General features: G+C 40.0%; 2 protein-coding genes, 1 long non-coding RNA gene and 1 other non-coding gene across 9 annotated transcripts in view; 2 read left to right on the top strand and 2 right to left on the bottom strand.

Moving 5' to 3' along the window:
* LOC113904309 overlaps positions 1-19,944 on the top strand; it is a 343,900-nt gene extending 323,956 nt beyond the window's left edge. For all 4 annotated transcript variants that reach the window (XR_003514485.1, XR_003514482.1, XR_003514483.1 and 1 more), the window contains 3 exons: positions 1,662-1,812; positions 7,444-7,535; positions 19,904-19,944. This is a non-coding gene — a long non-coding RNA (uncharacterized LOC113904309). The remainder of the gene's footprint in view (positions 1-1,661; positions 1,813-7,443; positions 7,536-19,903) is intronic.
* TNFRSF11B (TNF receptor superfamily member 11b) overlaps positions 1-24,424 on the bottom strand; it is a 28,176-nt gene extending 3,752 nt beyond the window's left edge. Inside the window, exons 1-3 of the mRNA XM_027561263.1 lie at positions 24,197-24,424; positions 5,596-5,965; positions 1,543-1,737 (exon numbers count right to left, since the gene is read on the bottom strand). Of these exons, the coding sequence (XP_027417064.1) occupies positions 1,543-1,737; positions 5,596-5,965; positions 24,197-24,226 (595 nt within the window). The 5' untranslated portion in view covers positions 24,227-24,424. The remainder of the gene's footprint in view (positions 1-1,542; positions 1,738-5,595; positions 5,966-24,196) is intronic.
* LOC113904556 lies at positions 16,589-16,723 on the bottom strand. Its single transcript, XR_003514571.1, has one exon. It is a non-coding gene; the product is annotated as a small nucleolar RNA SNORA42/SNORA80 family (small nucleolar RNA).
* The window catches only part of COLEC10 (collectin subfamily member 10), a 174,128-nt gene continuing 166,300 nt past the window's right edge, over positions 20,129-27,956 (top strand). For all 3 annotated transcript variants that reach the window (XR_003514481.1, XM_027561266.1, XM_027561264.1), the window contains exon 1: positions 20,129-20,268. The gene's annotated coding sequence lies outside the window, so the exon portion shown is untranslated. The remainder of the gene's footprint in view (positions 20,269-27,956) is intronic.

Raw genomic sequence — 27,956 nt, 5'->3', positions numbered from 1 at the left:
TATTAAACATTCTTTTAAAGGCTTGGCTGGTATCTAAAAGTTACTTCAAGGCCAGTGTCAAATCATTGTCTTTAAGAAAGCCTGAAAAGTAACCTGAAATAGCATATTATTTTCTGCACACACACATACACACAGTATCTTTGGGAACAAGGATGGATACAGAAGTATAAGCATACATTAAGTGGGAAAATAATCAAACACAAAAACTTGTCATTTAGAAAAAAGGTCCAATAAGCTGAGTGTCTGGGTAGCATTAGTCTATCGTAGGGATTAAGAGTCTGTGTTTGGATTCATTAGGTCTGGGTTTGAATCCTGACTCTGCCATTCAAGTTCATACAGTAACCTGAACAAACTTCACAGTGTTTTTGTAAAGATTAAAACCCATATAGCAAAAGTGTCTGGCAAATAGTAAGTGTTCAAAGAGTGATATAAATAAAATTATAAATGGATTAAAGAGAATGTTAAAGTTAGATGTTACTCCTTTTAACATCCCTCCCCACATTCCATCATTTAATAAGAAACCAGACAGGATGAATGACTTAGCTAAGATTTTTATAAAACAGAAAAAATGTTGGAACCAGGCTTAAATCTTAAATCTCCCAATCCACGTTGCTATGTTTTATATACATCTATGTTGCACAAAAAGATGTTTGAAGAGAGTCAAGCTGACTAAATACTAAAAGGTCAGTTATCCTCGGTGTGATGAATCCTTGGTAGGAGGTCTGAGACTAGTGTGCTGGCAGGAGTAACAAGATGAGGATACCAACCTGATTAGTGTCATCACCAACATGGGGTGCATTCAGATACCTTGAACTTGGAGCTAGTGACCCTTCCTGAATAGAGTTTAAGACATATACAGGAACTCAGTACTTCTGTGCAATAGGTGCAGTAATACCACAGGTAACAAAGCCAGTATTGCCTTTCTAATTTGTCATCTATTTATATCACCGTGGCTCAGATGTAAAGACTCCACCTGCAATGCGGGAGACCTGGGTTTGATCCTTGGGTCGGGAAGATCCCCTGGAGACCGAAATGGCAACCCAGTCCAGGATTCTTGCCCGGAAAATCCCATGGACAGAGGAGCCTGGAGGGCTGGGACGGTCCGTGGCATTGCAAAGAATTGGACACGACTGAGCGACTAACACAATCCGATCCAAGTACTCTCAATTACTTGGCTTCTTAGTTGCCAATTTATACTTTGGCTAATAATACAGATGTGCTTAAAAGTGATAAAAATGCATAGGTTAAAAACATTCTGCAACTTGGACTCTGATAATGTGACCTTCAACATAATCTTACTTCACCCCTTTTCTGTGGGTAACGTGATTCAAGTGTGAAAGTCAGGGTTTGGAGCACTATTACAGGAAGATGGAGACTTTTTGAAAGATTTTTGAGTTGTGGCTTTAGCAATGATGCACAGAGAATAGTCTTAGTTGGTTAAAATTCAAGAAAGGGGAAATATAAGTTTAACTAAGAAGGACCAGAGAGTCTTGTATTCAACCCAGAGGTGGTACGAAGATTGATATTTTGAAACATAATTACCTATTCCGCATTTGTGAGTCGATGATTCGCTGCTACCAGAACATATATTGTCATGCGTTGCATTTCCTTTCTGAGTTAGCAGGAGCCCAAATGCACTGCAATTCGTGTGTTTTCTACAGGGCGCTTTGGATGATGTCTCATTCGAGAAGAACCCATCTGGACATCTTTTGCAAACTGTATTTCGCTCCGGGGTTCCTACAAAAATATCAAGCCGTTTAGCACATTGTTCTCAAGTACTCTCGCAGCAGAAACCATCTTAACAGAGTTGGGGTAAGACTTTTCACTTGGTTTTTACTGCTACTATTATGTTGCAGGAAACTTCAGGCATTTTCATTTTTCACGTCATTAGACAGAACAAAACTTCTACAGTGAACCCCTTAGGCATTCTTTCCTCCTTGTAATACAAACACAAATGTGTTCTGTTGTTACCTACAAAGCACATAATGGGAGAGGGAAGAAAAGAAGGGTAGGATATTCAATTAGTCCTGCCTGTGCTGAAGTTGTCAGGAAGATCTTGTTGTCAGCCATATTCTCCACACAATTATCCCTGGAAAATCATGAAAATAACTGCTGTGTAACCACTGTAATATCATTCTTTGAAATCAGTACCCGTGGTATGCCACATCGTTAAATCCCAATCGATTCCTACGGAAGTTCTTTCTTTTCTGAATCCTAATTGTGAAGCAATTCGTAAGTGTGCTAACCCCAAGAAGTAAAAATTTACAACATCTTAATAAACTTTTGAAGGTGGCAATAAAGTTAACTGTGGACTTAAGCGTAAGCCTGCAGTTACATAATAAATGGAAGATGATATACCATTTGCTTAAACTGTTGAGTTTAAAAAGGGCACAGTCGTTAAAATTTCAGGCAAGGGTGACTGAAAGGGCATTTTCTTTCATGGTGGAAAGATACTTGATAAATTTGGGGAAATCATTGGCAGGAAAACTTGAACCAGTCAACAACCCAAGATGCTATTAAAAATAAACATCTTTAAAACCCTTGACTCTATGCCTGAGTAGATCATACATTATAGTGTATTTGCATATGAAAATACCTCCATCTAGTGTAAGCTAGTTGAACAGATTTAGACTCCAGTGTTCAAATGTAGCTATTCCAGGGCAATTCTGGCTGACACAAGATACCAAATACTAAAGAAACAAATGAAAGTTAGAGAAAGTTAATAAACTTCATTTATTAAAACTTTTAACCTCCCATTTCATTGCATTCTCTACCAAAAAAGGGAAAAAGAGCACAGTGAATTTGGTTTTATTTTCACCTCTGGCTTCTTTCTTTTCTAAAGGGTTTGATAATGCATTGACCAATAAAAATGACAAAAAGGTGGCAGAAAAAAAGAAAAGGGGAGACCAAGCATGAAATTTTAACATGCTAAATGCCATTTCCAGGGTTGCAGTGACATTATCTTAGGAACCACCTTACAAAGAGGTCTCTCTTTTTTTTTTTTTTAGTATTTTCTTACTATACTCCTCTCCTTAAAGGGGATCCAACTCCACACCAAATTCTACAGTATCATAAGCAGAGGTATTTGGGCATGGACTGCATGGTATTATTTTATTGTGAATATTCTGGGAATAAATGGTCTTAGACATCTGGATCCAAATCTCCCTTTGTCAGCTGCACAAAGAAGAATCTTTAATTCATCACATACGTGTTGATGGCTTGGGTGTTCTTCTGCATTCCAATGAGAAGGTCATAGGCACAAGACACTCTTCCAGGTAATTTAGCCTTTAAAGTTCCTTACCAAGAGGAATCCAAGAATTATAGAAGGAAAGTTTCTTAATATATGTGGAGGCTTTATGTGATGACCTTTCTGTAAAGGGCTTCCCTCTCTCATGATTGACAGAACTTCTTATAAAAGGATGTATCCATCTAAGTAAATGATTTTGCCTTGTTAATGTCAAGAGAAACACCCAAAGTATAATCTGGTAGGCAAAACGTGAAACAGAATGGCAAGAGGAATTTTGCTTTTCAGTTGAGAATTCACCATGCTAGGCATAAACAATTATATAAGAATTATACAACTAATAGAACTAACTACAGTTGATCCTTGGACAATGGTGGGTTAGAGGACCCAACCTCCTTGCATTGGAAAATCCCATTATAACTTTATAGTCAGCCTTCTATAGCCAGAGTTCTGCATTCACAGATTCACACAACGGGGATCAGGTATTACTGTAGTATTATTGAAAAAAATTTGCATAGAAGTGGACCCACGAGGTTCAAACCCATGTTATGCTGTTCAGAGGTCAGCTGTAAAATCTGAAGACAAGGCAATCTGACTTCAAAACAACAGAGAATGAATGTTAAATACTCTTTAGACTAAAACTGCAGAATCTTGCCTTCTCTTTGGTCTGGAAACTTTTTATATTTTAGGCAGAGAGAGGTGAGTAAATAAATAAACCTCTGTGTACCTTTGTGCTAAGACTTCGATTGCGTGCTTACTTCATTCTACAAACAGATTTTCATGCTTATATGAGTAAAATTCTTACTATTTCCATTATTTTTCAAAACTTTCTAGTTTCCAAACTGCAATGCCCTGCTTAATGAATTTTCCTACATATATAAATTACTGAATGGAATTAAATGCATCTGTTTCTGTTGGATGGGCTTCTCACTCTACAACTTGGGTTAGCTTTTGAGTCGCAAATTGTCATCCAGTAAAAATTAGGAAGTGTCACCAATTTCTCCCTCAAAGACTTATACTAGAGGCATTTTAAGGAACTGTTATGCAATTTGCACCCTCTGTGACTGATTTTATAAAATGCAGAACTTAGGACACTTAATAGTTCAGTTTTTGAATATATTTAATTCGTGTCCGACTCTTTGTGACCCCATGTACTGCAGCCTACCAGGCTCTTCTGTCCATGGGATTTTCCAGGGAAGAATACTGGAGTGGGTTGCCATTTCCTTCTCCAGAAACCTAAAATGTTGATAATAATTTAGACTCTATATTGCAACTTCTGAAAGTCAAAATGGTTACGAGTAATTCACATGCTCTGAACCCATGGTTGTCAACTAGGGGTGATTTGGCCATCCAGGGGACACTTTAGTGGAAAGAGTACTATTTTAGCATTTAGTGGCTAAAGACCAGGGATGCTGCTGAACATGCTACAATGCACAGGACTGCTGCCCACGAAGAGAATTATTCAGCCCCCAAAGTTAGTAGTGCTGAGACTGAGAAACACTGATTCAAATTGAATAATTGGAATCAATACCCATACTGCTTCCTCCAGAAAAGTGAGTGAATACTCTTAATTTTTCCAGGCCAGGAGAACATGCAGACGATACTGAAACTTCATGAACGTAGCAAAAAAAAAAAAAAAAGGTGGATTGCAGCTTTAAAAAATTCAGTGCAAAGTGGCCTTAATCTCTGCTCTTCAAAATGCAAAAAGAGAAAGTACTTTGTTTGTAGACAAGTACTTACTCTTGGCTTGCCAGTCTGTTTTGTCTAAGATAAAGAATCAGCTTCATAGAAGAGATGCTGCTATAGCCGTTATCCTCCCAGACACTCAACTCCCCTGCCAAAGGAAAAACTAGCTTCATTTTTAATAATGAGCTGCAGTTCCCCTAGCCATTCTCACTTTTTATATAATTAATTATAACTACTCACTGTTTGCACGCCAGAGCCTCATTAATATCAGCATAATTACTCTCTTGGTATCAATTAACATTTCTGATGTTTGTCCAAAAGCACTGCACTCTGAGGCTGTCCATGCCAAAGTGAAACACAGACATAGATCAGCTATGAATGGTGCAACTAAGAGTGTGTCCCTTTAAGAAAGAGCAATCCATCACACATCTCATTAGAGAGTGATTTGCTGCATTTGAGATTTGTCACTAAATTGGCCCGTCGTGGCAAAGTGCTCCTCTGAGGAATGGTTCTTTGGCAGCCATCCAGACACATAGTACATACCTAGCAGATTCCATTACCTTTGTAATTTGCTATCCTGTAATGTCATCAGGACCAACTTGTTCCCTTAAACTTCCCCCACTACCTGACTCTGTGTGATGTTAATGAACTTGGCTGGTACATACCCGGGTGTAGCACTCCGAACCCAGGGGGACAGCTCCTGTGCTTCAAGCAGAACTCCAGCTCCAGATAGCGCCCCTCCTCACATTCACACACGCGGTTATGGGTGCGACTGCACTCCTGCTTTACATACTGCAGTTCCTTGCACACTGGGCTGCAGTACAGACACTCGTCACTGGTGTGCCAGGTGTCCGTGTAGTAGTGGTCAGGACAAGGGGCACACACGGTCTTCCGCCTTGCCGTGCAGGGCTGTTTCAGGAAGGTGCCAGGAGGACATTTGTCACACATCAGCTGACGAGAGCTCTCAGGGTCATAATGAAGGTACTTTGGAGGAAAGGTTTCCTGGGTGGTCCATTTAATGGAGATGTCTAGGAACTAGAAGAAGAAAGGGAAATAGTGGTATGTTAGCATGGAAATGGGGTGATTCTTCTGTGCAAAAGCATCATTAACCTCAGAGTCCTTTACTACCTGGAACCTCATGCTGTTCCTGCCTGCGGAGCTAGGACCACAGAAAACAAGTTCAGAAGCCATAACTCTTGCCTCTACGTAGATTAATCTCCAAGACCATGATGGCAGTACCAGCAAAGTATATTAGGAAAACATAGCTTATAGATAGCTGGAGTGGAAAGCTCATCCAAGTAGAAATTATTACACTTAGATGCACTGCTAAATAGCCTGTGTGCCTTGAGTAATACTTTATCTCCCTGGGTTTTAGGATAATCATTAGATTAGTGAGTTGGGTGAACTAGTGAGTTAGGTGAACTAGATTCTCAGGATAGCTATACCAGGATCCCTAGACTCCTTGATAAAAATGTAGATTCCTGGAATTTATATTCCTAAAAATTCTGATTCTACAGACGTGAATTCTAAATTTAAAATTTTGAATTTTAAATCCTCAGATGGGACTGAGGATTTAAAAATGTCCTGCAATGATTCCCATCTGTAGAACCCATATACAATAAATATTATTTCACTTATTCACTTGTTGGTAGTTATGTACCAGGCTCTGTTCTGGGTATTTGGGATACAGGAGTGAATAAAATAGTCAACAAACTCTGTCTTATGGACTTTATTTTAATAACAAATTATACATAAATTATGTGTTAGAAGATGAATGTTGTAAAAAAGTGAGCAAGTAAAAGATTGGAAATATGGAGGGGAAGGTGGAGAAATTACAATCTTTATTATGGGGTGATGGTCACAGTAGTATATTTAAGATCAGATATTTTTCTTTCAGTTTTCCTGTTCTAAGCTGTAATGATTTCACATGTATGTAAACAGTTGGTGATTATACTCACTCTGGTCATTCATTCACTCATGCAGCAGATATGTATTGCATGCTTACCAGAAATACGCTGATGAGAAGATATAATCTTTGTGCAGCTGGTAATCTGCTGGAAAACTATTAAAATTTTAAGACTGATATTTCCTCCAGAATATCAGTGTAGTCTTGAATCTTATAGGTGACTGATGTCTAGAAAATGAAATGATCACCTCTCTTGAGGTTAACTGGGGAAAACTTGAGGGAGTAGGCAGGGTTTCAGAAGTTTCTATCCATAATGGCCAAAGAGGTGTGTGCATAGTAGAGAGAGTTGTGTGGGCCAGAATCCTGCTTGTGAAGGTGGCTCCAAATGAGTATTCTATCTTGTATTCTAGATCTCAAAAGGTCTTCAAGGGAACACTGAAGTAGTTCTTCACACTAATTAAGAGAAAAAGTGTTGTTTCTGTGTAGGGGTTGTTTGTTTGGCTTTTATTGTTTGTTTTTGGTACAGGGATCAACACTGACTATTTTCAGACTTTTGGGAAGCAACAGGCTAAACACAATAATTTTTTCTAAACTCTCTTCTTTGCAGAACTCAGCAAATCTCACAGAAACCCTTTGACCTGGAGGAAAGTGTGCCAAGCTAGGAAAACAGCACTCCTTTTTGAATGAGGAATGACAGAGGTAAAGAAAGGCCTTTTTCATAAGCATTTGGGCATTTTAATAAGCAATAGAATCCACCTGCCAATACAGGAGATGCAAGAGATGCGGGTTTGATCCCTGGGTTGGAAAGATCCCCTGGAGAAGGAAATGGCAACCCATTCAACTATTCTTGCCTGGAAAATTCCATGGACAGAGGAGCCTGGTGGGCTACAGTCCATGGGGTCGTAAAGAGTGGGACACAACTGAGCATGCATATACACATGCCCTCATTTCTTATTGGGATATGGCTAGCAACAAGGCAGTTTGGACCTAATATGAGCTGATAAACCAGAATTGAATAAAATATCTTCCCTAGGGCCACAGACCTTTTAACTGAGAGCAGTTTTCAGAGTGCTATAATGTAAAGGACCGCTAACCAACAAAAGATAACTACAGTGGAAAATTGGGGCTGCCTTGATATTTTCAAGACACTCTCATGACCCAATGGTTTTGGGGAAAAGGATGTTCTTGAATTCCCCTGGGGCTTTTTATTGGCTAAGATAAAGTGGGTCAACAGTAGAAGAAAGAAATGGACCAGTAATGAGTGAAAGCTCTGGTTTGGTCTGTATCTTTCAGAAATCTATTCATTCAACATATGTCTCTTGACCACCCACTGTGTACCAGGCATTGTAGAAGGTCTTAGCATATGGTGACCCACAAAACAAGGATGCTCTTCAGACTGCTCACAGTCTAGCGAGAAGACAGAGAAGTGAAGGAATAAATAATTACAGATAACGATCAATCTTTTGAAGGAAATGAAGCAAGATGAACTAACTTTGTTGCTACTTGGTCATTCTAATAATATTGTACTATATTTCTGAAAGGCCCTTTGTGTGGGTTTGGCTGAATTATTTCTAACATCCTCAACGCTAGGGAACGAAGTATTCCTGATGCAACTTGCAAAGACACATGAAAGCAATGAGAAATGTTTTTATTTTTTTATGTCTTGATGTTCACTTTTGATTTCCTGAAAAGCCACTTTTGAGGGTTCTGTTTTTTCAAGAGGCCCAGCTCAGAGGTCCACAGGGACACATTTGTCTTGCTTACTGTGGCTGAGTGAGCCCCATCCTGGTAGGGCTGGCAGTCCTGAGACTTAACCCTGCCTGATTTCCCATCATCCTGCCCTTCCCATGACAACGCAGCTCATTTACCCATTAGCTGACTCTTTTCTCTCTTACCAAGAAGAGATGAGGATGAAATGGGAAAACCATTTCTAGTGTTCCTCACTAGAAGCAGCCACACAAATACAAGATCTGACCGAGAATACTGATGCAATTTGTATTTTTCTAGGCAATTGGACATGACACTGTTGGTTTTCTGAAACCATGCTTAAGAAATTAGTTGCCATTTCTTCAAAATACAGGGAAGCTGAGGTGAAAGGAATCCACAGAGGAAAAAAATTAATAAATTAGGTTGACTTAAGGATTAGAGAGCAATTATATAATAGTGAAGATCATTTCCCCTAGGCTACCGCATGGAATTATCATATATATTTTTAAAAATTGGAAAGCCTTAAAGAACTGCAGACTTGTTTTCAGCAAATTCTATGGGCCTCTGTGATTTACTTGAAAATTTTCCACTTTGGTAAAAAGACAGAGCTCTGTGTGGCCAAAATTAGATGCTTAGCTCTCCATCTCTGGTTAGCCTCAATTCCCGCATGGAATTTCTGGAACCAATTCTTGACAGAGGATTGGCAAAATTAATAAACCTCTTCATCTCAATCCCCTCTTTCTTCTGCATTTTCTAGAAAAGCAATGAAAAATATGCCAAAGGAGGACAGTCCATCTTAACACTGGCTCTGTGTCCTTTGCCAGCTGATAACATTTAAAGTCTAAGAAGAGTACAAAAGTAATTTTTGTGTGAAGTGAATAAATACTGATGAATATCTGCAAAAGCTAGGACTTGTGCATAGGTGTCTCTGCAGAAGCCTGAAGTGTCCTATATAAGAGTGTCCTATATTATAGTTTCCTATAAAAGAAGCTGCTTTTTCATGCTTAACTTTTTTTTAAATTGGAGGATAATTGATTTACAATATTGTGTTGTTTTCTGCTGTACATCAACATGAATCAGCCACAGGTATACATATGACCCCTCCCTCCTAAACCTCCCTCCCATTTCCCTCCCCATCCTACCCCTCTATGTTATCACAGAGCACTGGGTTGAGCTCCCTGTGTCACACAGCAAATTTCCACTGGCTGTCTATTTTACATGTGATAATGATAAAGAAACATTAAAATGGAATTTTCTCTCCATTTTTTCTTTCTTCCTCTTCCCACTCTATATCTGTCCACCAGCTACAAAAGTACAAAAGTAAATGAGGAACCAGTCCAGGTCACAGTAATTAGTGGAAGCAGAATTAAAACCCAGAGCATGTGCCATAGAATAGTATATTTTGACCAAATCCTTTAACATTGCATAGCCCTAACATGCTAGTTTTTCATTCAGACTCAAGAGCATAGTGTTAGGAGATTATAGAAGTGAGATCACCCAGTGCCTTCCTTAAGTCCACATGAATGGATGGTGTTTCTTTCTTTGTGCTAAGACTAGCACCTGTCCAAGGTAACTGATATGGAAATGTCTTAGATGACACGTGATTTCAGTATAGCTGACTACCGGTATTTGCTGCTTAAAGGATACAGGAATATACTTTCTCCATCAAGTTTACTTTTGCGTGATGCAATGCAGTCAGTCCCCTGCTGCTGCGCTTATTCTCCGGTATGAAGAACCACGAGTGACCCAGTGGGTTTCCGTTTATGGAAAATTCATTAAAAGGAGCCCACACAAAGCTTGAAATAACTACTTGGTTTGGGAGTTCCTTTTGTGATCCCTCGTCATGATCTTTGCCGCAAAGAACTATTTGAGGACTACCAGAGTTAGCTAAACTTCTGGTCAATTTGGAAACCATGATATTTTACAATTCATCTTAGCCAAGAAAAGAAACATTCAGGATATATACCACAGTGAGTTTCCTAAAGATCTCTTGTAGTATAAACTACAAAGCTTATTAAAAAAAAAAAAAAAACTCTTTTGCTATGAAGGTTAGCTTATTTAACTTTCTATAGTCTTATGGTATAATGGGGCTTCCCTGGAGGCTCAGACAGTAAAGAATTCACCTGCGATGCTAGAGATCTGGGTTCGATCCCTGGGTTGGGAAGATCCTCTGGAGGAGGGCATGACAACCCACTCCAGTATTCTTGCCTGGAGAATCCCATGAACAGAAAAGCCTGGAGGGCTGCAGTCCATGGGATAGCAGAGTCGGACATGACTAAGCAATTAAGCATACACCTGGTATAGTGGCCTCTTCCCTATTTCTTCCAATCCTTAAATTATTTATTTATTCATTCATTCAGCAAACACTTATTGAGACAATTACTATGCTCAGGAAATATTACTGAACAATAGAGCCGAGGAAGTTAATGTTCCTATTTCCTACAAGAATTCATCCAAAAGCCTCTGTTGGTGTAAAAAGTCACAAATCACTGCAAAACAATGAGAGGGAAAACAAAGGTAAAAAAAGGATCAAGAAAAGACTCAATAGAGAAACAGGTCAGAAATGAGAAGCTGAAATGAGGTAGTAGTAAGGAGGAGAGAAAAGATAGATATATGTTAGCTAATTGCCCGTGGAGGGAGGTACTAGAAAGAGTAAAGGAGGACATGCCCATGAATTATGACTATTAGGTATGTGGTGTTGCTGTTAATTACTGACAGCAGGAGAAAGAGGCAGTTATGGAGGAAGACAATGAATTTGGTTCTGGGTCCTCCAACAATGAGACTCAAGTGATGATGTCGAGTAGACACTTAAATATATGTATCAGGTATTCAGGATAGAAATGCAGCTAAAGACACAGATTTAAAGAGATGCAAGTTCAATCCCTGGGTCAGGAAGATCCCTTGGAGGAGGGCATGGCAACCCTCTCCAGTATTCTTGCCTAGAGAATCCCATGGGCAGAGGAGCCTGGTAGGCTACAGTCCATGGGGTTGCAAAGAGTTGGACACGACTGAAGTGACTTAGCACAGGGTTATGAGCACATAAATGGTTCCAGAAACAGAGAAGTAGCATGGCATTACCCAGGGATTTTATACATAAAAAAATGTTAAAATATAACCTTTGGGACTTTACAAACATTTGCAAGATGAGATGAAAAAAAAAGAAGGAAAAAAAGAGTAGGGATTTTACAGAAAGTTTCAAGAAAAATGCTAAATGGATGATGAATAATAAGATATGAAAAATGTACAGGGTTTAGATCCATTAGATTGATATGAACTAACCAGATCTCTTTGCTGGGAACCTGCATATTAGGGTTCCAAATTCAGTTCAACCACCAGCTTAATAACCCTTGGCCATTATCTTAGCTCTAAAAAGAGATAATTCTTATTTCATCTATTCCTATACAATTGTTTTCAATTGAGTAAAGGGACACAAATAAACTTGGTAAAGAATAAGATTCCAGACAAGAATGAGTCATGACTACATATGCTAATTACACAGGAGGTGGGAAATAGGGAACATTTTGAATCAGATTCATTTTTGGAGACATTTTGAAGTCTCTTGTTCAGTAGGAAGTCACAAACCTAAAATGTGCCCCAGTCAGTTATTTATCCTATTCTTAAGTTGTTTTCAGAAAAAGCATCTCTGACTCGTTTTTAAAATCAGTTCCAGTATCTTCCCAACTTGTATCATTGACTTGGTCGAAAGGCAGTTCCACAGATTTGATTAAAGGGCTCAGATAGAAAAGGATTTGTTTCCATATACCTTAAATGTTTAGCGTGGTTGTCTTACAGGCTTCCCAGGTGGCGCTAGTGGTAAATAACCTGCCTGGCAATGCAGGAGTTGTAAGAGATGTGGGTTCAACCCCTGGGTTGGGAAGATTCCCTGGAGGAGGGCATGGCCACCACTCCATTATTCTTGCCTAGAGAACCCCATGGACAGAGGAGCCTGGAGGGTTACAGTTGCAAAGAGTCAGACACAACTGATGCGACTTAGCAAGCAGCATGCATAAGGTCTTATGGGCTTCCCTGGTGGCTCATAGGGTAAAGAATCAAGTCTGTCACGCAATAGACCTGGATTCAATCCCTGGATCAGAAAGTGCCCTAGAGAAGGGAATGGCTACCCACTCCAGCATTCTTGTCTGGAGAATCCCATGGACAGAGGAGACTGGCAGGCTACAGTCCATGGGGTCACAAAGAGTTGGACATGACTGAGTGACTGACACATTCCCTGCTTTTTTCATGGTGTCTTATACACAGAAAGTATCCAATATATATTTTAATTTTATTCAATCCAGTAGATATTGAATACCTACTAGGTATAATTAGGATTGCTGGTGATTCTATAGACACATACAGAGCCTCCAGGTAAAGGATGCGTTTTCAAGGACAAGCACAAAATCTGTAACTTTCTTATCTGTAAAATGATAGTGATGACAAAATTTGCCTAAAGGAAGTTTTTTTTTTTTTTTTAAGCATCTTTCATTTTGCTTGGCATTTTGCATGGATCATTCTGTTTGTATTTAGCTTCTATTTTGAAGGTAAATGTGGGAAAAGCAGGTGGCTCATTTGAGAGGTTTATCTGCTGCTTCCATTTCTCTACCTGAGGGTCTGCCACTGCTTAATCATTTCCAGAACAGCCAGGATGAGGTCTCTAGGTAAGGATGCAGAGCAAATGCATTAAATCTATTCATCGATTAGGAACTGATGTGCTGCCAACAGCTTTTGCTACATAAACAGGAGAAAGGAAACAGGAACAATTATGATTTATTAGATGAATCGCTGGGCCAGACTTTACACTCTTTGCTTCCCGTGAGGCTGAAGAACTGTCTCTAGGTAAAACTTAACGTTAAATGCGTTTTGTTGTTGTTCCCTTCAAGAACTTTCCCTTTAGTTGTTTGTTTGGAGGCTTTTAGAATTAATTAGCAGTACCTTGTTTATGTCTGGAATCTACAAGAATTGTCAGAGCAGATTTGCTTCTGGTGCTTTTGCTGCTTCAGAGTTTTACAGATAATTAACATTTGCTAGATTAACAAATAAATGAGAAAAATCTCTAAGAACTTGTGATGCAAGTAAACACGTCAAACTTTCCAAGGCAGATATGTGGACATCTCCCGCATTTTGAATCTCAGATCTTAATTTCTTCTCTTTGCTTATTTGTTTAGTCATTCATTCAGTTGTGTCCAACCGTTTGCAATCTCCTGGACTGTAGCCCATCAGGCTCCTCTGTCCATGGGATTTTTCAGGCAAGAATATTGGAGTGGGTTGCCATTTAATTCTCCACAGGATCTTCCTGACCCAGAGATTGAATTCATGTCTCCTGTGTCTCCTGCATTGCAGGTGAATTGCTGGGTCATAATCACCAGATTTGGGATATAACATCCATTTTGAAAATTTCAACTCAACAACAGAGCTGGCCACAATTTTCCTTTTAATTATATCCATTCAAGCCCACCAGACAAGCACAAGGGTGACATCCCTAGAATTTTCCAGAATTTTCCAGCTACAAAGTTCCTGGCACTTTGGACTCAGAATTGGCAATACATTTTAGTATGTTGATATTTTTGAACATCAATTATTAAGTCCCATTTTATTTCTACCTTTCTTTGAAGATAATTCCTTGTTCACATCATCTTATGAATTACTCTGGTTGGTGATGATTTAGATTGAAGCCCAATCAATATATGGTTAAGGGCATCTGGAGAGAGAAATTTAGAAAAGAACAGCCATGGTGGTTAGGAAATGAAATAGAAACTAGAAATGGAAATAGAATAAAACAGGATGTGACTTAAACATGTAGATGTTTATCATGTGCCTACAACAATGTGAAACATCCTTTTGGAAGTACTGGATGACATGGTGAATAATAATAGCATAGTATATTATAACATCATGACATAGTAAGTTCTATACTTCACTTGTCATCTACCCCTCCAATCACCTCTGAGATGATAGTATTAATCCCCATTTTATAGATGAAGAAACGGAGCCTCAAAGAAGTTGAGTGATTGCTCAAAAGTCACAGAGCTAGTATACTTTGAAGATAGGATTCAAACCTAATCCTGTCTGAACCTAAGCCTTTAACAATTGACTCTTCTCGCTAGGGACCTGCAGTGTTAGGAAGGAGACAGGCATTTAAGTGATCACCTATGACACAATGTAAAATTCTGGAAGATCTATATTTTGTCCATCTGTCCATACAGCCATCCATGCCACCTCATCCTATATCTATGCATCTATCTATCTATCATTTATATCATTTATCCTGGTGAATAAATTCCTCGCTCTTCTGTCCTGAAATGCAGTAGTTCACACAACTTCTCTAGAAGATGGTCCTGTGAGACTGAGCAGTCTGTTGTACTTTATACAAAACAGCAGCTTCTCAGTCAGTCAAGCACCCGCTTAAATTTGTCTTCCTTTTTTGCTTACTCTTCTTTTGCTAGCCCCTGCTTCCCTAGGATTGCTGTTTCTAATAAAGGAGCTAAACTATAAAGTGTTTGCCTCATGTTCTCTATCCTGAAGGGTCTGGACTTAGAACTCAAGTCCGGTAAGGAAGCTGGGATATTTAATTTCATCAGGAAAGAAAAACAACAGTGGCCTCCTCTAGCTGAAGGAGCAGGTGAAAAAAGCATTTAAAAAATCCACTGGGATCACTTTGCCCAAGGATATGACTCTGAGTCCCATCCCAGGACGTTTGTATCTCCAGCAGAGAAAAGAACTCTGGTTGAAGGAACTCAGAGGCTTTCCTCTGCTTTGTGAGTATTTTTCACTGGACTCCACTGCTAGATTTCAGCTCCTATTAGAGAGAGAGAAAAAAAAAAAAAAAATCCTCAGCTAGGTCACCGTAGGGAAAATTACTTCACTTCTCTGAACCTTAATTTCCTTGCCTGTAAAACAGATTCCAGTCTCTGCATCAGAGGGTTTTTGTGAAAATGAAGGCTGTTAGCATTGTCCTCTCTGTCCAGGACCTAGGATCTTATAAAAATTAATATCTGGAACAAGGTTGGTTTGCTGGGAAAGAAAATGTTGGGAGTCATATACAGGCAATGAGGTGCTCTAATGTACAAGTGACTTGTATCATTTAAACTCACAAATCTGCCAGAACTATCACATCCACCTCCTTCCTCACCAGAGAAAGCTGGAAGGTACAATGTTACCATGTTTCTGGAAGGTAGGACAAGGGAGAAGGCTTACAAACAGCAGGAATAGCTACATCATTGTTCAGTAAACATCACTCATACTTTGTAGTTGACCCATTATTTTAGCACAATCTAGTTGATTTTTTCCCCTTTTACTGGCTATTAAGAGACAGCAAACAGAGTGTGGGAACAGAGGATTCTGTCTCTCAGCCCACGTAGTATTCATTCTCCAGGGCATCTTCCTGACCCAGGAATCAAACCCAGGTCTCCCCCATTCCAGGCAGATTCTTTACCGTCTAGCCACCAGGGAAGCCCAATGTAGTATTCCAGCACAGTATTAATGGTCACGCCAATCTACCCATTAACATGCTTATTTCACCTGAAGGTGAAATGCTTCCTTGTGAATACAAATTCAAAGAAAACTCTGCTCAAAGAGGCTAAAGAGATTGCTGGTGACCATAATTACATCTCTTTAGTAAGTCCTAAGGGAATAGGGCTTCTAAGTAGGATATGAAAATATGCACATTAATGGCTTCTATGCTAGCTAAAGACAAAAAGGTCTTGTTTCCGAATTAAAAAAAAAAAATAGTTTTTAGCTTAAAAGAATAATCTGATCCTAAAACACAGAATTCTTACTGCTTAAAAGTAGGTGACATTTCAAAAAGCTGCTTCCTCTTTTGATCTCCTTCACTTAAACAGAATTTCTTATCAATGAAACCAGTTGGGCACAAGGAACTTTGACAATTGCAACAAAGTAGATTTAAAAAATTTTTCTTTAGTATGCTTTTTTTCATAGATAACTAAGTCCATTTGATTTTTGTATGTCTGGCATTTTAAATAGTATCAATATATAATAAAACATTTTAATTTATTTTTAATGACAAAAACGTAATTTTTTTTTTTTTTTTCCACTGTGCAAACTGCTTCAGTGCCTGCAGCCTACTGGCAGAGGCCAGGCAATAGTTTGGGGCTGGGTTTGCTCTGGCATGGGACACTATGAGAGGCCCAGGGGGATAAGCCAAAAGTATAAAATTATAGCAGAGCTTCCAGATATCATGTGGTACAACACACCTATTTTAAAGGTGAGCAAAGACCCAGAGAAATGAAGTCACAGACTGGACCTCAGAGTCTAAGGCAAAACTGAGGAATAAGATCTCTTGCTTCTTGACTGCTGTTGCGGAGGTCTTACTATCATTACACCTCACAGATGACTTCCTAAATTACTTCTGTTGGTGGTGATGATGGTGGTATGAATGCCAGAGGGAATTTAAGAATAGGGCCTTGATATCCATATTTTCTAAGAATAAAATACGTTTTTGAACAAGAAAGTAATATTACATGGCAGTAGAGGTTTAGGGATCAAAGGCCAGAGACGAAAACTGAATTTACCAAAGGCAGTCACAAAGCTTAGATGAATTACTGTCTTTTAAATCTATATTCATCTTGACACTGATTTTCCTGTTTTATAGTTGATTATTTAAGAGGCTGTTATAGAAAATGCTTCCAAGGTACAGACTAAATGTAGGTGAAGAATCCTAAGGCTACTCTTTTTAATTTTATAGAAGATGCTTCTAGGAAATTAATGTTTTTCACTGTATTAAAACTATGATAAAAAGAGGTGGATTTAAAAAAAAAATCTCAATAGGAAAGTAATAAATCAGAACTTTTGGGAGCACATTACTTTTTTAGAAGGGCTCCAGAAATGACATTGCATTTCCTCCTGTATCCTCTATCCATTTATGGTCTGGCTGATTCAGGTGCTTCTGAGAAACTGGGCTTGAAAAAAACTACCCAAGCACCTGGGAAGTTATGTCACCTTGTAGTTGAAAGAAACCATTTTAGTGTGTCTGTAGACTGTTCTGGCCTTTGGAACATTCATTTAGCAAGGCCAGGTAAATGTGAGAGGGAGTGGGTACCACACAGCTTCTTACCTAATGTGTTGTAACACTATTCTTATCCCTTACAACTGTCTAAAAGAATTCTTTTTTTAGACTTTCTATGCTAGTTACCCCAAAATAAATATTCTGTGGTAGTGAGTTCCTAAAACTAATTACATGTCACATAAAAATACCATGTGTATTTCAAGTTGGCTATACCTCACTCCTTCTTCTTGCATGGATAGTTTACAGATGTTGCTAGGATTTCCGATTGACTAGTTCCTGCTCTTGTGGGTTGTGAAGTTTTATTTTGATTTTTGTTTTCTTTTCTAAACATGGCTGCTAGTACTGTTCATATGTGCATTTTTTTTTAAACCTATCAGTATCAGAAATGCACTCTGGGGCTGTGTCCTGCCCTCCTCTCTTGCCCTGTGAAATCCTCCTTTCCTATGGCTTTCAAAACCCGTTCTCTGCTCATGACCCAGATTTTCTGATCTCCAGTCCAGGCTTCTCTGAACTTTTTGAATCCAAATGCCTATTTGACATCTCCATTAGGATATTTTAAGAATGTATCACATTTATCAAACCAAAAAATGAACATCGATGGGAAGGTCAGAAAGGGGATTCAGTTAGGTAGCACCTGCAAGGGTCAGTATATAAGTCTGGTTCATTGTTGTTGCTCTCTTAAGAATGGACCTCCATGAAGGTATTGTACCTTCACAGTAGAAATGGACAAAAATAAGTAGGAAAAATACTGGTCAGGTGGGTAGGGCATTATATTTGTATTTTGAAAGAGATCAAAGCTGACATGAGCATGTGAAATCTCTGACAGTAAGCTACATTTTGTTGGAATATCCATGGAAACTGCTGGTACATTATACAAACACCCCAGCAAATCTCATCGTAGCTCCTTTGACTCAGCAAACACACATTTAGTGTCAGGCACTGTGGAGACCTGGAGGCTATAAATATGAATTGGGAAAAAATCTCTGTTTGCAAAGAGTTCATATTTTGTTTACCACAGGGGTCGTACCATCCCCTAGAAGTTCTGGAAATTTGTGTGGGATTTTCTCTTGTCACAGTTTCTGTGTGCTGCTAGATGCCCCAGTGACCAAGAATAATCCCATATTCCACACACTTTCTTTTTCTTGGCTGTGCCATTTGGCATATGGGATCTTAGTTCCCCCATCAAGGACTGAACTTTCTACCCCTGTGTTGGAAGCACAGAGTCTTCACCACCAGACCACCAGGGAAATCCCACACACACTGTCAAATGTCCTACTGATGATGGTATAAGTGATCTAAGCTAAAAAAAAATATTATATGAGCCTGGATTCAAACTCCATATATATATGTACACAAACACACGTATATATATACATATGTGTATATAATATAAACACACATGTGTGTATGTGTATATATATATATATATATACACACATATGTGTATATATATGCACACATATGGGCTTCCCAGGTGGCACAGTGGTAAAGAGTCCACCTGTCCATGCAGGAGAAGCAAGAAGAGTGGATTTGATTCCTGGGTCGAGAAGATCCTCTGAAGTATGAAATGGCAACCCACTCTAGTACTCTTGCCTGGAAAATTCCATGGACAGAGGAGCCTGGTGGGCTAAAGTCCATGGGGTCGCACACAACTGAGTGACTGAGCACACACACACACATACATATATATGTGTGTATATATATACACACACACATATGTAGACCTGTGTGTGTGTGTTGTAAGATTTTTATGCCTATTGAATTTTCAAGGAATTTAACAACATAAAATTTGATAGAGGGTTGTGCATGCATGCATGCTAAGTCGCTTCAGTCATCTACGACTCTTTGCCACTCTATGGACTGTACTTTGCCAGGCTCCTGTATCCATGGGGATTCTCCAGGTAAGAATACTAGAGTGGGTTGCCATGCCCTCCTCCAGGGGATCTTCCCAACCCAGGGATCGAACCCGCGTCTCTTAGTCTCCTGCATTGGCAGGCGGGTTCTTTACCACTAGTGCTATCTGGGAAGCCTGAAAGAGGGTTGTATTTTGTTTAAAACTTTAGCGAGATTTGTTCACCATTTCAAAAAATCACAGCCCAAAGCCAACGCCAATCATGGTTTTGAACCCCACGGGCTCTCATCTGTTTCTCATGGTCTGTTCATGACAGTTCTACATAAAGATGCTAATGTATCATTACTTCATTAAATCTTCTAGTGAAGCTTATTTCATTATAAATCATTTTCTTTTTATTTCTCCTTCATAGTATAGTTATGCCAGTATATTGATTTGAAAAAATTCTGTATGTAGGTAAAAATATAAGCACTCTCAATTTCATTTCAGGAGAGCCAGGGAGTTGCTGCTGCTGCTGCTGCTAAGTCCCTTCAGTCGTGTCCAACTCTGTGTGACCCCACAGATGGCAGCCCACCAGGCTCCCCCGTCCCTGGGATTGTCCAGGCAAGAACACTGGAGTGGGTTGCCATTTCCTTCTCCAATGCATCAAAGTGAAAAGTGAAAGTGAAGTCGCTCAGTCGACCCTTCGAGACCCCATGGACTGCAGCCTACCAGGCTCCTCCATCCATGGGATTTTCCAGGCAAGAGTACTGGAGTGGGGTGCCATTGCCTTCTCCAAGGGAGTTGTTACAAAGGATTTATTTAATAAGCGCATGGAAGAAGTCTGATCTGATGGAGAACTACTGCTCCACAAGGTAAGATACACAGATACACCGATAATGTTGGCATCTCTGCTCCATAGTAAAAACATCAGGGGCAGCCAGGCGTCATTAGGCAAGACTTTGAATAATGTAAACATAATTTTTTTTAATGAAAGTACTCTTTCTCTGCAATATACTTCACTGTCCTTTTTTTCCTGGGCTGCAAAGAAAAGACTCAGGTTGAATGAAGTACTTCTGGTCAATGAGATACTGAAGGTAATGCTTCTCACAGAAAGCCTTCATGGAAAGGGAACATGCAGGCAGGGAGGCTGAGGGTTGCTTAGAGCAAGACCCAGCTGGCAAGTGAGTGGATAGGAGGACAAGAATATTTGAGTGTGTTTAGTGCCCCTTTGAGAGACTCTGATATACCTCTCCTTCTAAACTATGTAGATAAAACATCTGTCACAGAACGCCTTCTTCCCTGACCAGTGGAATCTGACAACCTAAGATTGGTTTTAACCTAAGAAGTAAAATTAAAGGCCAGATTGAAATTAGGAATAAGAAGTAAAATTAAAGGCCAGATAGAAATTAGGAATTGTGCTGAGGGTTCATGGGTGATAGAGGCCAGAGAGGTTGCTAGAGACAGAAGTACAGGACTGCTGCGGAGTGTATGTTAGATTCTCCTAGAAACTTCAAGTTATCATTCTCTTAAACAAACAAACAAAAAGGCTAGACAGATATACTCAACCACTGGGGGAGGGCAAGGAAACCAAAATAAACATAAGGAGGACCAATGTATCAGGCAGTTGTCCCGAAAAAAAAAATTTACTACCTCCTAATGCTTCACCCCATCCCCCACCCCAAGTCCTAGCATCTTAACATTAATTTAGACCTTCGCTTTGAGAAGGTCAGTGGCTAGTTCTGGAGCTCCTTGATGGGAAGTTTCAGCCACCAGTGAAAATCTAAGACTAGACTAGGATGTTCCCAAAGCATCAGGAGGCTCCTTGAGCAACCATGAAAGAAGTGACTTGGTGATGTCACCACCTCACCTTGCAGAGCAGGTCTCTAACTACATGAGTGAGCATTTCAGAAAGCCCACGACTATGGCATTAGTCCTAATGACCACACCCTCTCATGCTTACCTACCAGCATATCCTCTGCTGTCACAAAAAGAATCTAGAATTCTAGTTTGCCTCACAATTTTATCTTCTTCCACTTCTTAAATTCAGGACGCCTTGATTTTATCTCCAAATAAGAAACATTTGGAATGTATAATGAGAATAATAAACATTCTATTGCTCCTGCAAGGTAATAGTTGGTGGCCATCTCTCCCCCATCTCTGAGCATCATCAGCACTTTGTTTACATAATTCACTTGGGTCTAGAATGTCGACTAGAAGCTAGTGTTACTGTGGAATAGGAACTCTATATTATGTGTGGTTATCTTGCACGTGTGCATATTATTATCTCTATTTTATAGAAAACTAAAACACAAGAGAGATATAAATTGCCCACCATCTTTTATCAAGTAAAATACTGGTATTTGAATTTTGAATTTTGATCTCAAATAACCAAACTCATAACCACTGCACAGCAGCTGCCTTTATAAGGTCTTGGAAGGCAGGATCTTTTATATTCCCAAGTCACCTCGTACTTCCCCTTTTGTTATTCTCATTTAGACATTCCAGTATCTGCCTTCTCCGTTTTGCTGTGCGGTCCATGAGGACAGAAATGGTGTCCATGTTTTCCATTCTGTGTCTCGTATCCAGTGGCCTGCCTGGTACAAAGGACTAAATAGCTGTAATGCTTCCAGTTCTTAGCACTACCTCTTGGTGTTTATGAAAGGGCATCTGGACTCTTCATATGTAACTGCAAAGTATCTTTTCTCACTTATTTATAAAATAAAATCAATCTCAGAAGCTACAGAAGGGAAAGGGAGCACATTCCTATTTGAAGTATTTACTAGGTTCAAGACACAATAAAAGGTTTCTCTTTTGATAATGCTGTAACATCTTCAGATCGTATTATCTACATACGTATCTACATCCTTATACAGACCAGATATCAAAACATTTGTCTACTTATTATTTTGGAACACTTAGAATACTGGAGTGAGTGGGTAGCCATTCCTTTCTCCAGGGGATCTTCCTGACCCAGGGATCAAAACCAGGTCTCCTGCATTGCACACAGATTCTTTACCATCTGAGCCACCAGGGAAGCCCATTATTAGATATACATATTATTTAATGGAAATAATGAAATTTAAAAGTTACTGATAATATGTTTATTATTAATCAAATCTTTGACAGCATACGAAAGCCTAGGAAGAAAAAAAGTGTCCCCATATTAATAGCAGAATTATTTATACTAGCCAAAACCTAGAATGATTAAGTCATTTGTGGTATAGCCATGTAATGGAATATTATACAGCACTGAAATGGATGGGCATTTGTACATCCAATACTGGAGATGATCTCACAGTAGAACCTTAAGTGATAGCAGCCAGACACAAAAAAGTACATAAAGTTCATTTACTCATGGATGGCATTATAAGTCAGAATGTTGATTCCTCTGGCCATGACTGTCGTGGTGATAAGGAGGAAACTCAGGAAGCTTCTGGGGTGCTGGTAATGTGATGGTGTCTGAGCTGGGTGCTGGCTTACAAGTATTCACTTTCGGAAACTTAATTAGGTTCTTATGATTTGTGCAGTTCTTTATATGTGTCCTTTTTAAATAAGGGTTCACTTTTTAAAAAGTTCTCCATATTAGTGAAATTATATTATATATATATATAATATATACCCACATATATACAAATATATTTATACACATATATGTATACATAGTACCTATATGTAAGATTAGCTTGCTTAAGTGTGACCTCTTAGTAATCTACCTTTCCTTTAGTGACTTTGCTGTTTATTTACTTATTCATGTGTGTGTATCCCAAGATCTAATTGGAGGACTTGCTAGCCTTCCATTCACTCTTAGTGGGTTGGACATTCACATTCAAGCAGTTACTGCAACAACTTTCAAAACACATATGTGGCTTAAATATGGATTTTCCTGTCCTTTCATGAATGTCTGATTCATATCTCAATGCAGTCTACATTTTAGTTTCAAAGGAAATAAGTCATTGGTCACAGAATAATCTACATAGAAATCTTATTAACTTGATTGGTCAAAATGTAAATTTAAGTAAAAGAAGCTAAAAATTACAGACATTCCTTTCTTTTCCAAATTTCCTTTCTTTTTCCAAATTTAAAATAACTTTTAGCCCTATTGAGTGCAGAACCTCAATTATTTAAATCTATTTTGTAACCCAATTAACATTATCTCACCAGTATTTTCCACATTACATTGAAATTGAAATGTCCCATTTTAATAATAGAATGTTATTAAAATTTTAAATTGCACAATAAGAAATATGTGTGTGTGTATGATCTTTTCTCTGGTGCCAATTATTCAAAATTTCCTATAATATTTGCTTAAGTGGCAAATAAGCCACTTAATATGACACTAATGATGTCATATTCACTGCATCCAACTTTTATTCTAATTACAGTAGTTTTAAGAATTATTATTCTTAGCATTAAGAATAATCTCTCAAATTACTTTGATACTATTATTACCGCTAATAATAATAATAAGGATGCCCAAGTTAAGCAAAGATGGTATGGAGCCATCTGAGATGAAGAAAGCCAATAAATAAAATGTATAAAAAAATCATTCCAATAAAAATGGTCAGGAGCTCTTCTTCATAAACCCAGCAGGAACTTTCCAGTGTAAAGGGACACCCTAGGAGAAGCACAATCAGCTTGAAAGAGGTCTCCTGTTCCAACCTGACCCCAGATCTCTCCTGGGAAAGGGAGCAAGTTGAGCTTTGTCCCCATCAACAGGCGGGCAGGTCGGGAGACCAGGAGGCGAGGAGCCTCCGCGGGCGCGCAGAGCAGCGCTGCCGGCGTCCCGGGCCAGGAACTTACCACGAGCGCGCAGCACAGCAACTTGTTCATTGTGGTCCCCGGGAAACCTCAGGCGCTCGGAGGCGGCGGCTGCGGGGCGAGCGCTACGGTGCGTCTCGGCTGCCCGTGCACTCATCACTTTATATATAGTGTCCCGGCAACAGGAAGTATCGGCTGGGCTTTGATCATTCATTCCCTATCTGGACCAAACTTTGCACCTTTCTTTTTTAGGAACCTTGGGCGGGAGTCGGGCGGGGAGTAGGGGTGGGGGGTGGGGGACGGGAGGGGGAGGCGCGAAACGCTCCGGGGTTAACACTTTCAGAACCAGGGCGGAAAGAAGTGGCACGAGAGGTGGGAGTAGGGGGTGGGGCGGGGATGTCTGGCCCCTGGGAGGCGAAAAAAAAAAAAAGCTGCAGAACAAGGCAGCTGCTGTCTCCGTGCGGCTCTGAGGTTTCCTGGCCCCTTCCCGCCAGCGGCCGGCCTCCTGGCAGCCGCGACCAGTGGTGGGAGGACTGGGCGCACGCTGAGCAGTCGCTGTGCTGGGCTCCTCCACCCTGAGCGTCGGATCCAGCCAAGATCTCAGCGCAGCCTGCAGTGCGCCCCAGACACTACACCCCGCTCTCGTCTGACCCGCTTCTCAGGGGTTCTGAGATCCCCAATAACAAGTATTCTCATTCACGCGCTGCGCTCAGAGGCTCTTCTGGGAGTTTGCAGTCATTAATCTCCAAGGTTGCACAGATGGAGAAGAAACTTCTCTAACTTATGTCTGGTTCGAAAGCCCATGCCTTTCCCCACTCACTTTTGTTGCCTGGGGTAGTTTCAGCCAGAGAGAATCAGCAGAGGACAAACTTCTTGCCTAGGGCAGAAAAAACACCACCGTAGGATTCGCCGCTATACTGAACTGAACTGATCGTCTTTATCAACACCATCATCATCCAAAGGTTATTGGTACCTACTGAACTTCTGAAGTTGCCTCTTCCAGGTCTTTCCATTGCCCCCAAGCTTTTGGTGGAAGTTGGCTCTGCCTAAAGGGTTTTTGGATCCCCCATCCACTCCCACCAGCTGCTTTTGTGAGAGTTGGACCCCATGACTTCTAAAGTGTAGGCCCCTTCTGAGGTCCTGCAGTTTGCTGATTTGTTCTTAGGTTGCCACCAGAGCTCTTCACTTACAGAGGCTGAAAAAAAGAGAAAAAAACCACTGCAAAGCCAGCCTCCCCATCAGGGCCACGTGCTCAATTCTTGTCTCCTGAGAAGATCAGTTTCTGCTTTTCACCGGAGTTCATGGAGAGAGAGATGAAGTGATTCTCTCTGGCTCAAACTATCCCAGGCAATAAAAAGTGGCCCCCAGGGGCAAGTATTACCAGCAGGGATCAGAGTATCTGCGCTTTCAAACCAACATCTTTCCACCAGAAGGTCAAAGTGGGTCCATAGACCGAGTAGAAAATATTTAGAGGGAACAAATTCAGCTCTTCTGCTCCGACTGTGAATTACAGAAGACAGAGCGTCTTACTCAGCTTTCTTTCTCCACAGCATGATGGTTTCTTAAGTGAACTAGTGAATGAACAAAGGTCAGTGAGTACTGACCAAATGGTTTAACTCCAGCCCTGCCTCTCAGCTTCTGAACTTTAGCTTTGACATCCACAGTCTGAGCTACTAGCACTTAGACTGACCATGGGACTCAGGTAAATTTGAATGTTAGTTGTAAAATACTAAGTAAATGGCAGTATTATTGTCTTTATGAGGTGATGCCTACCTGGGATACTGCCTGAAGGCATTTTTCTTGAACTGTCGTATAATGCTCACATGCAGGAGTCAAACTCTGGAGAAAACTGATCAAGGACTGAGTCCTGCAGTGTTAACCCTGGGAAAGTGTTTATGACTCAGTTAAAAATCTATCAGTTAAAAATAGTAGTTATTACAGAAATGTGGAATGGAACAAATGAAAGCATTTTAAAAAGTAATGCATAAATTAGATTAGTAATGCATAAATGAGGTTAATCACTAACCATGAGCAGTCAATAAGTAAATGCATATGAGATAACCTAGCACATTGCCTGGATAGGAAACATTTACTAAATTATAGCTATGATTGTTCACAGGGAGTACATATAAGATACCAGGCTTTAGAGCCAGACTGACTCCTAGACTTGAACCCCAGATCTCCTGCACTCTGGCTCTATTACCTCAGCCAGATTTTAACTAACCTATTTGTATTTCTGTTTGATTTCTTTTTTGTTATAGTGACAATAAAAATCATACCACCCTCAGAGGGATTAAATCGGCTAAAACGTGTAAAGTGCTCATCGCACTGTTTAACGTGTAGTAAGTGTTCACTAAATCTAGCTATTATTGTTATACTTATCTGAGGTGCTCTTAGGCACATTTATACAAGCACCAGGTGAGTCTGGACTCTAAGCTCCTGGGAGCAGGAATCATATATTTTCTTACAATACTGCTTAAAACTTTTAGCTCCACATCTGGCCTCCCTTTAACTATTTGATGAATAATGGTAATAGAGATGGTGGTGGTGGTTGGTATGTGTGTGTGTGTTGGGGAAGGGAGGAGAGGAAGTGTAATTAGCTGTCATCTTGAGAAAAGCCCCATTTTTATAGAGTCACAGAGTAGACAGTGTATTGATTGTGCCTTTCGGGACCTGACCGTGGGCTGTTTATTAATCACCCACTGACAGGAAACAGACACTCTGAGTTTGCAGTCACGTCATTTGTTATATTCCTGGAGCAGTCTGGCCGATCCCCCTGGCTCTTCCCAAGGGACCCACTACAGTGAGCAGCAGGCCCTGAACACTTGGAAGCTGGAGTCCATCTTCAGTCTAGACTGGACGGGACCCGGGGATTCAGAACTGAATCCATGGGGCGATGTCTGAACACTCGCTTGGTGGACAGACTACATCCATCTTCCCATGACAGATCCTTCATTGGCAGGGGCCAAGGGTGACATGAAACAGAGTGTCTGGTAAATTTAACCTTCTCTTTCTGATCACCAGAGATGTGTGATGCTGACTGTAGGTGACACCTCATCAGATAGCCATCATCTTCTCTTCCCTGAACTGTTCTGAGTTTGGTCCCATTTTCAGTGACCAAATGAAACACATTTTCATTGTGCACATTTATGATTGTCCCTGCTTCCATTTCAGCCACTGGTGTGGCTTTAAGAAATGGTGTCTGACCAGTCAGAATGGCTGCGATCCAAAAGTCTACAAATAATAAATGCTGGAGAGGGTGTGGAGAAAAGGGAACTCTCTTACACTGTTGGTGGGAATGCAAACTAGTACAGCCACTATGGAGAACAGTGTGGAGATTCCTTAAAAAACTGGAAATAGAACTGCCTTATGATCCAGCAATCCCACTGCTGGGCATACACACTGAGGAAACCAGAAGGGAAAGAGACACGTGTGGAAGCAACCTAGATGTCCATCAGCAGATGAATGGATAAGAAAGCTGTGGTACATATACACAATGGAGTATTACTCAGCCATTAAAAAGAATACATTTGAATCAGTTCTAATGAGATGGATGAAACTGGAGCCTATTATACAGAGTGAAGTAAGCCAGAAGGAAAAACATAAATACAGTATACTAACGCATATATATGGAATTTAGAAAGATGGTAACAATAACCTGGTGTACGAGACAGCAAAAGAGACACTGATGTATAGAACAGTCTTATGGACTCTGTGGGAGAGGGAGGGGGTGGGAAGATTTGGGAGAGTGACATTGAAACATGTAGAATATCATGTAAGAAACGAGTTGCCAGTCCAGGTT

The sequence above is a fragment of the Bos indicus x Bos taurus genome, chromosome 14 (assembly GCF_003369695.1).
Source record: "Bos indicus x Bos taurus breed Angus x Brahman F1 hybrid chromosome 14, Bos_hybrid_MaternalHap_v2.0, whole genome shotgun sequence".
Lineage (NCBI taxonomy): Eukaryota > Metazoa > Chordata > Mammalia > Artiodactyla > Bovidae > Bos > Bos indicus x Bos taurus.
Note: the sequence above shows the minus strand (reverse complement) of the source record. Positions and strands in the feature narration are given on the sequence as shown.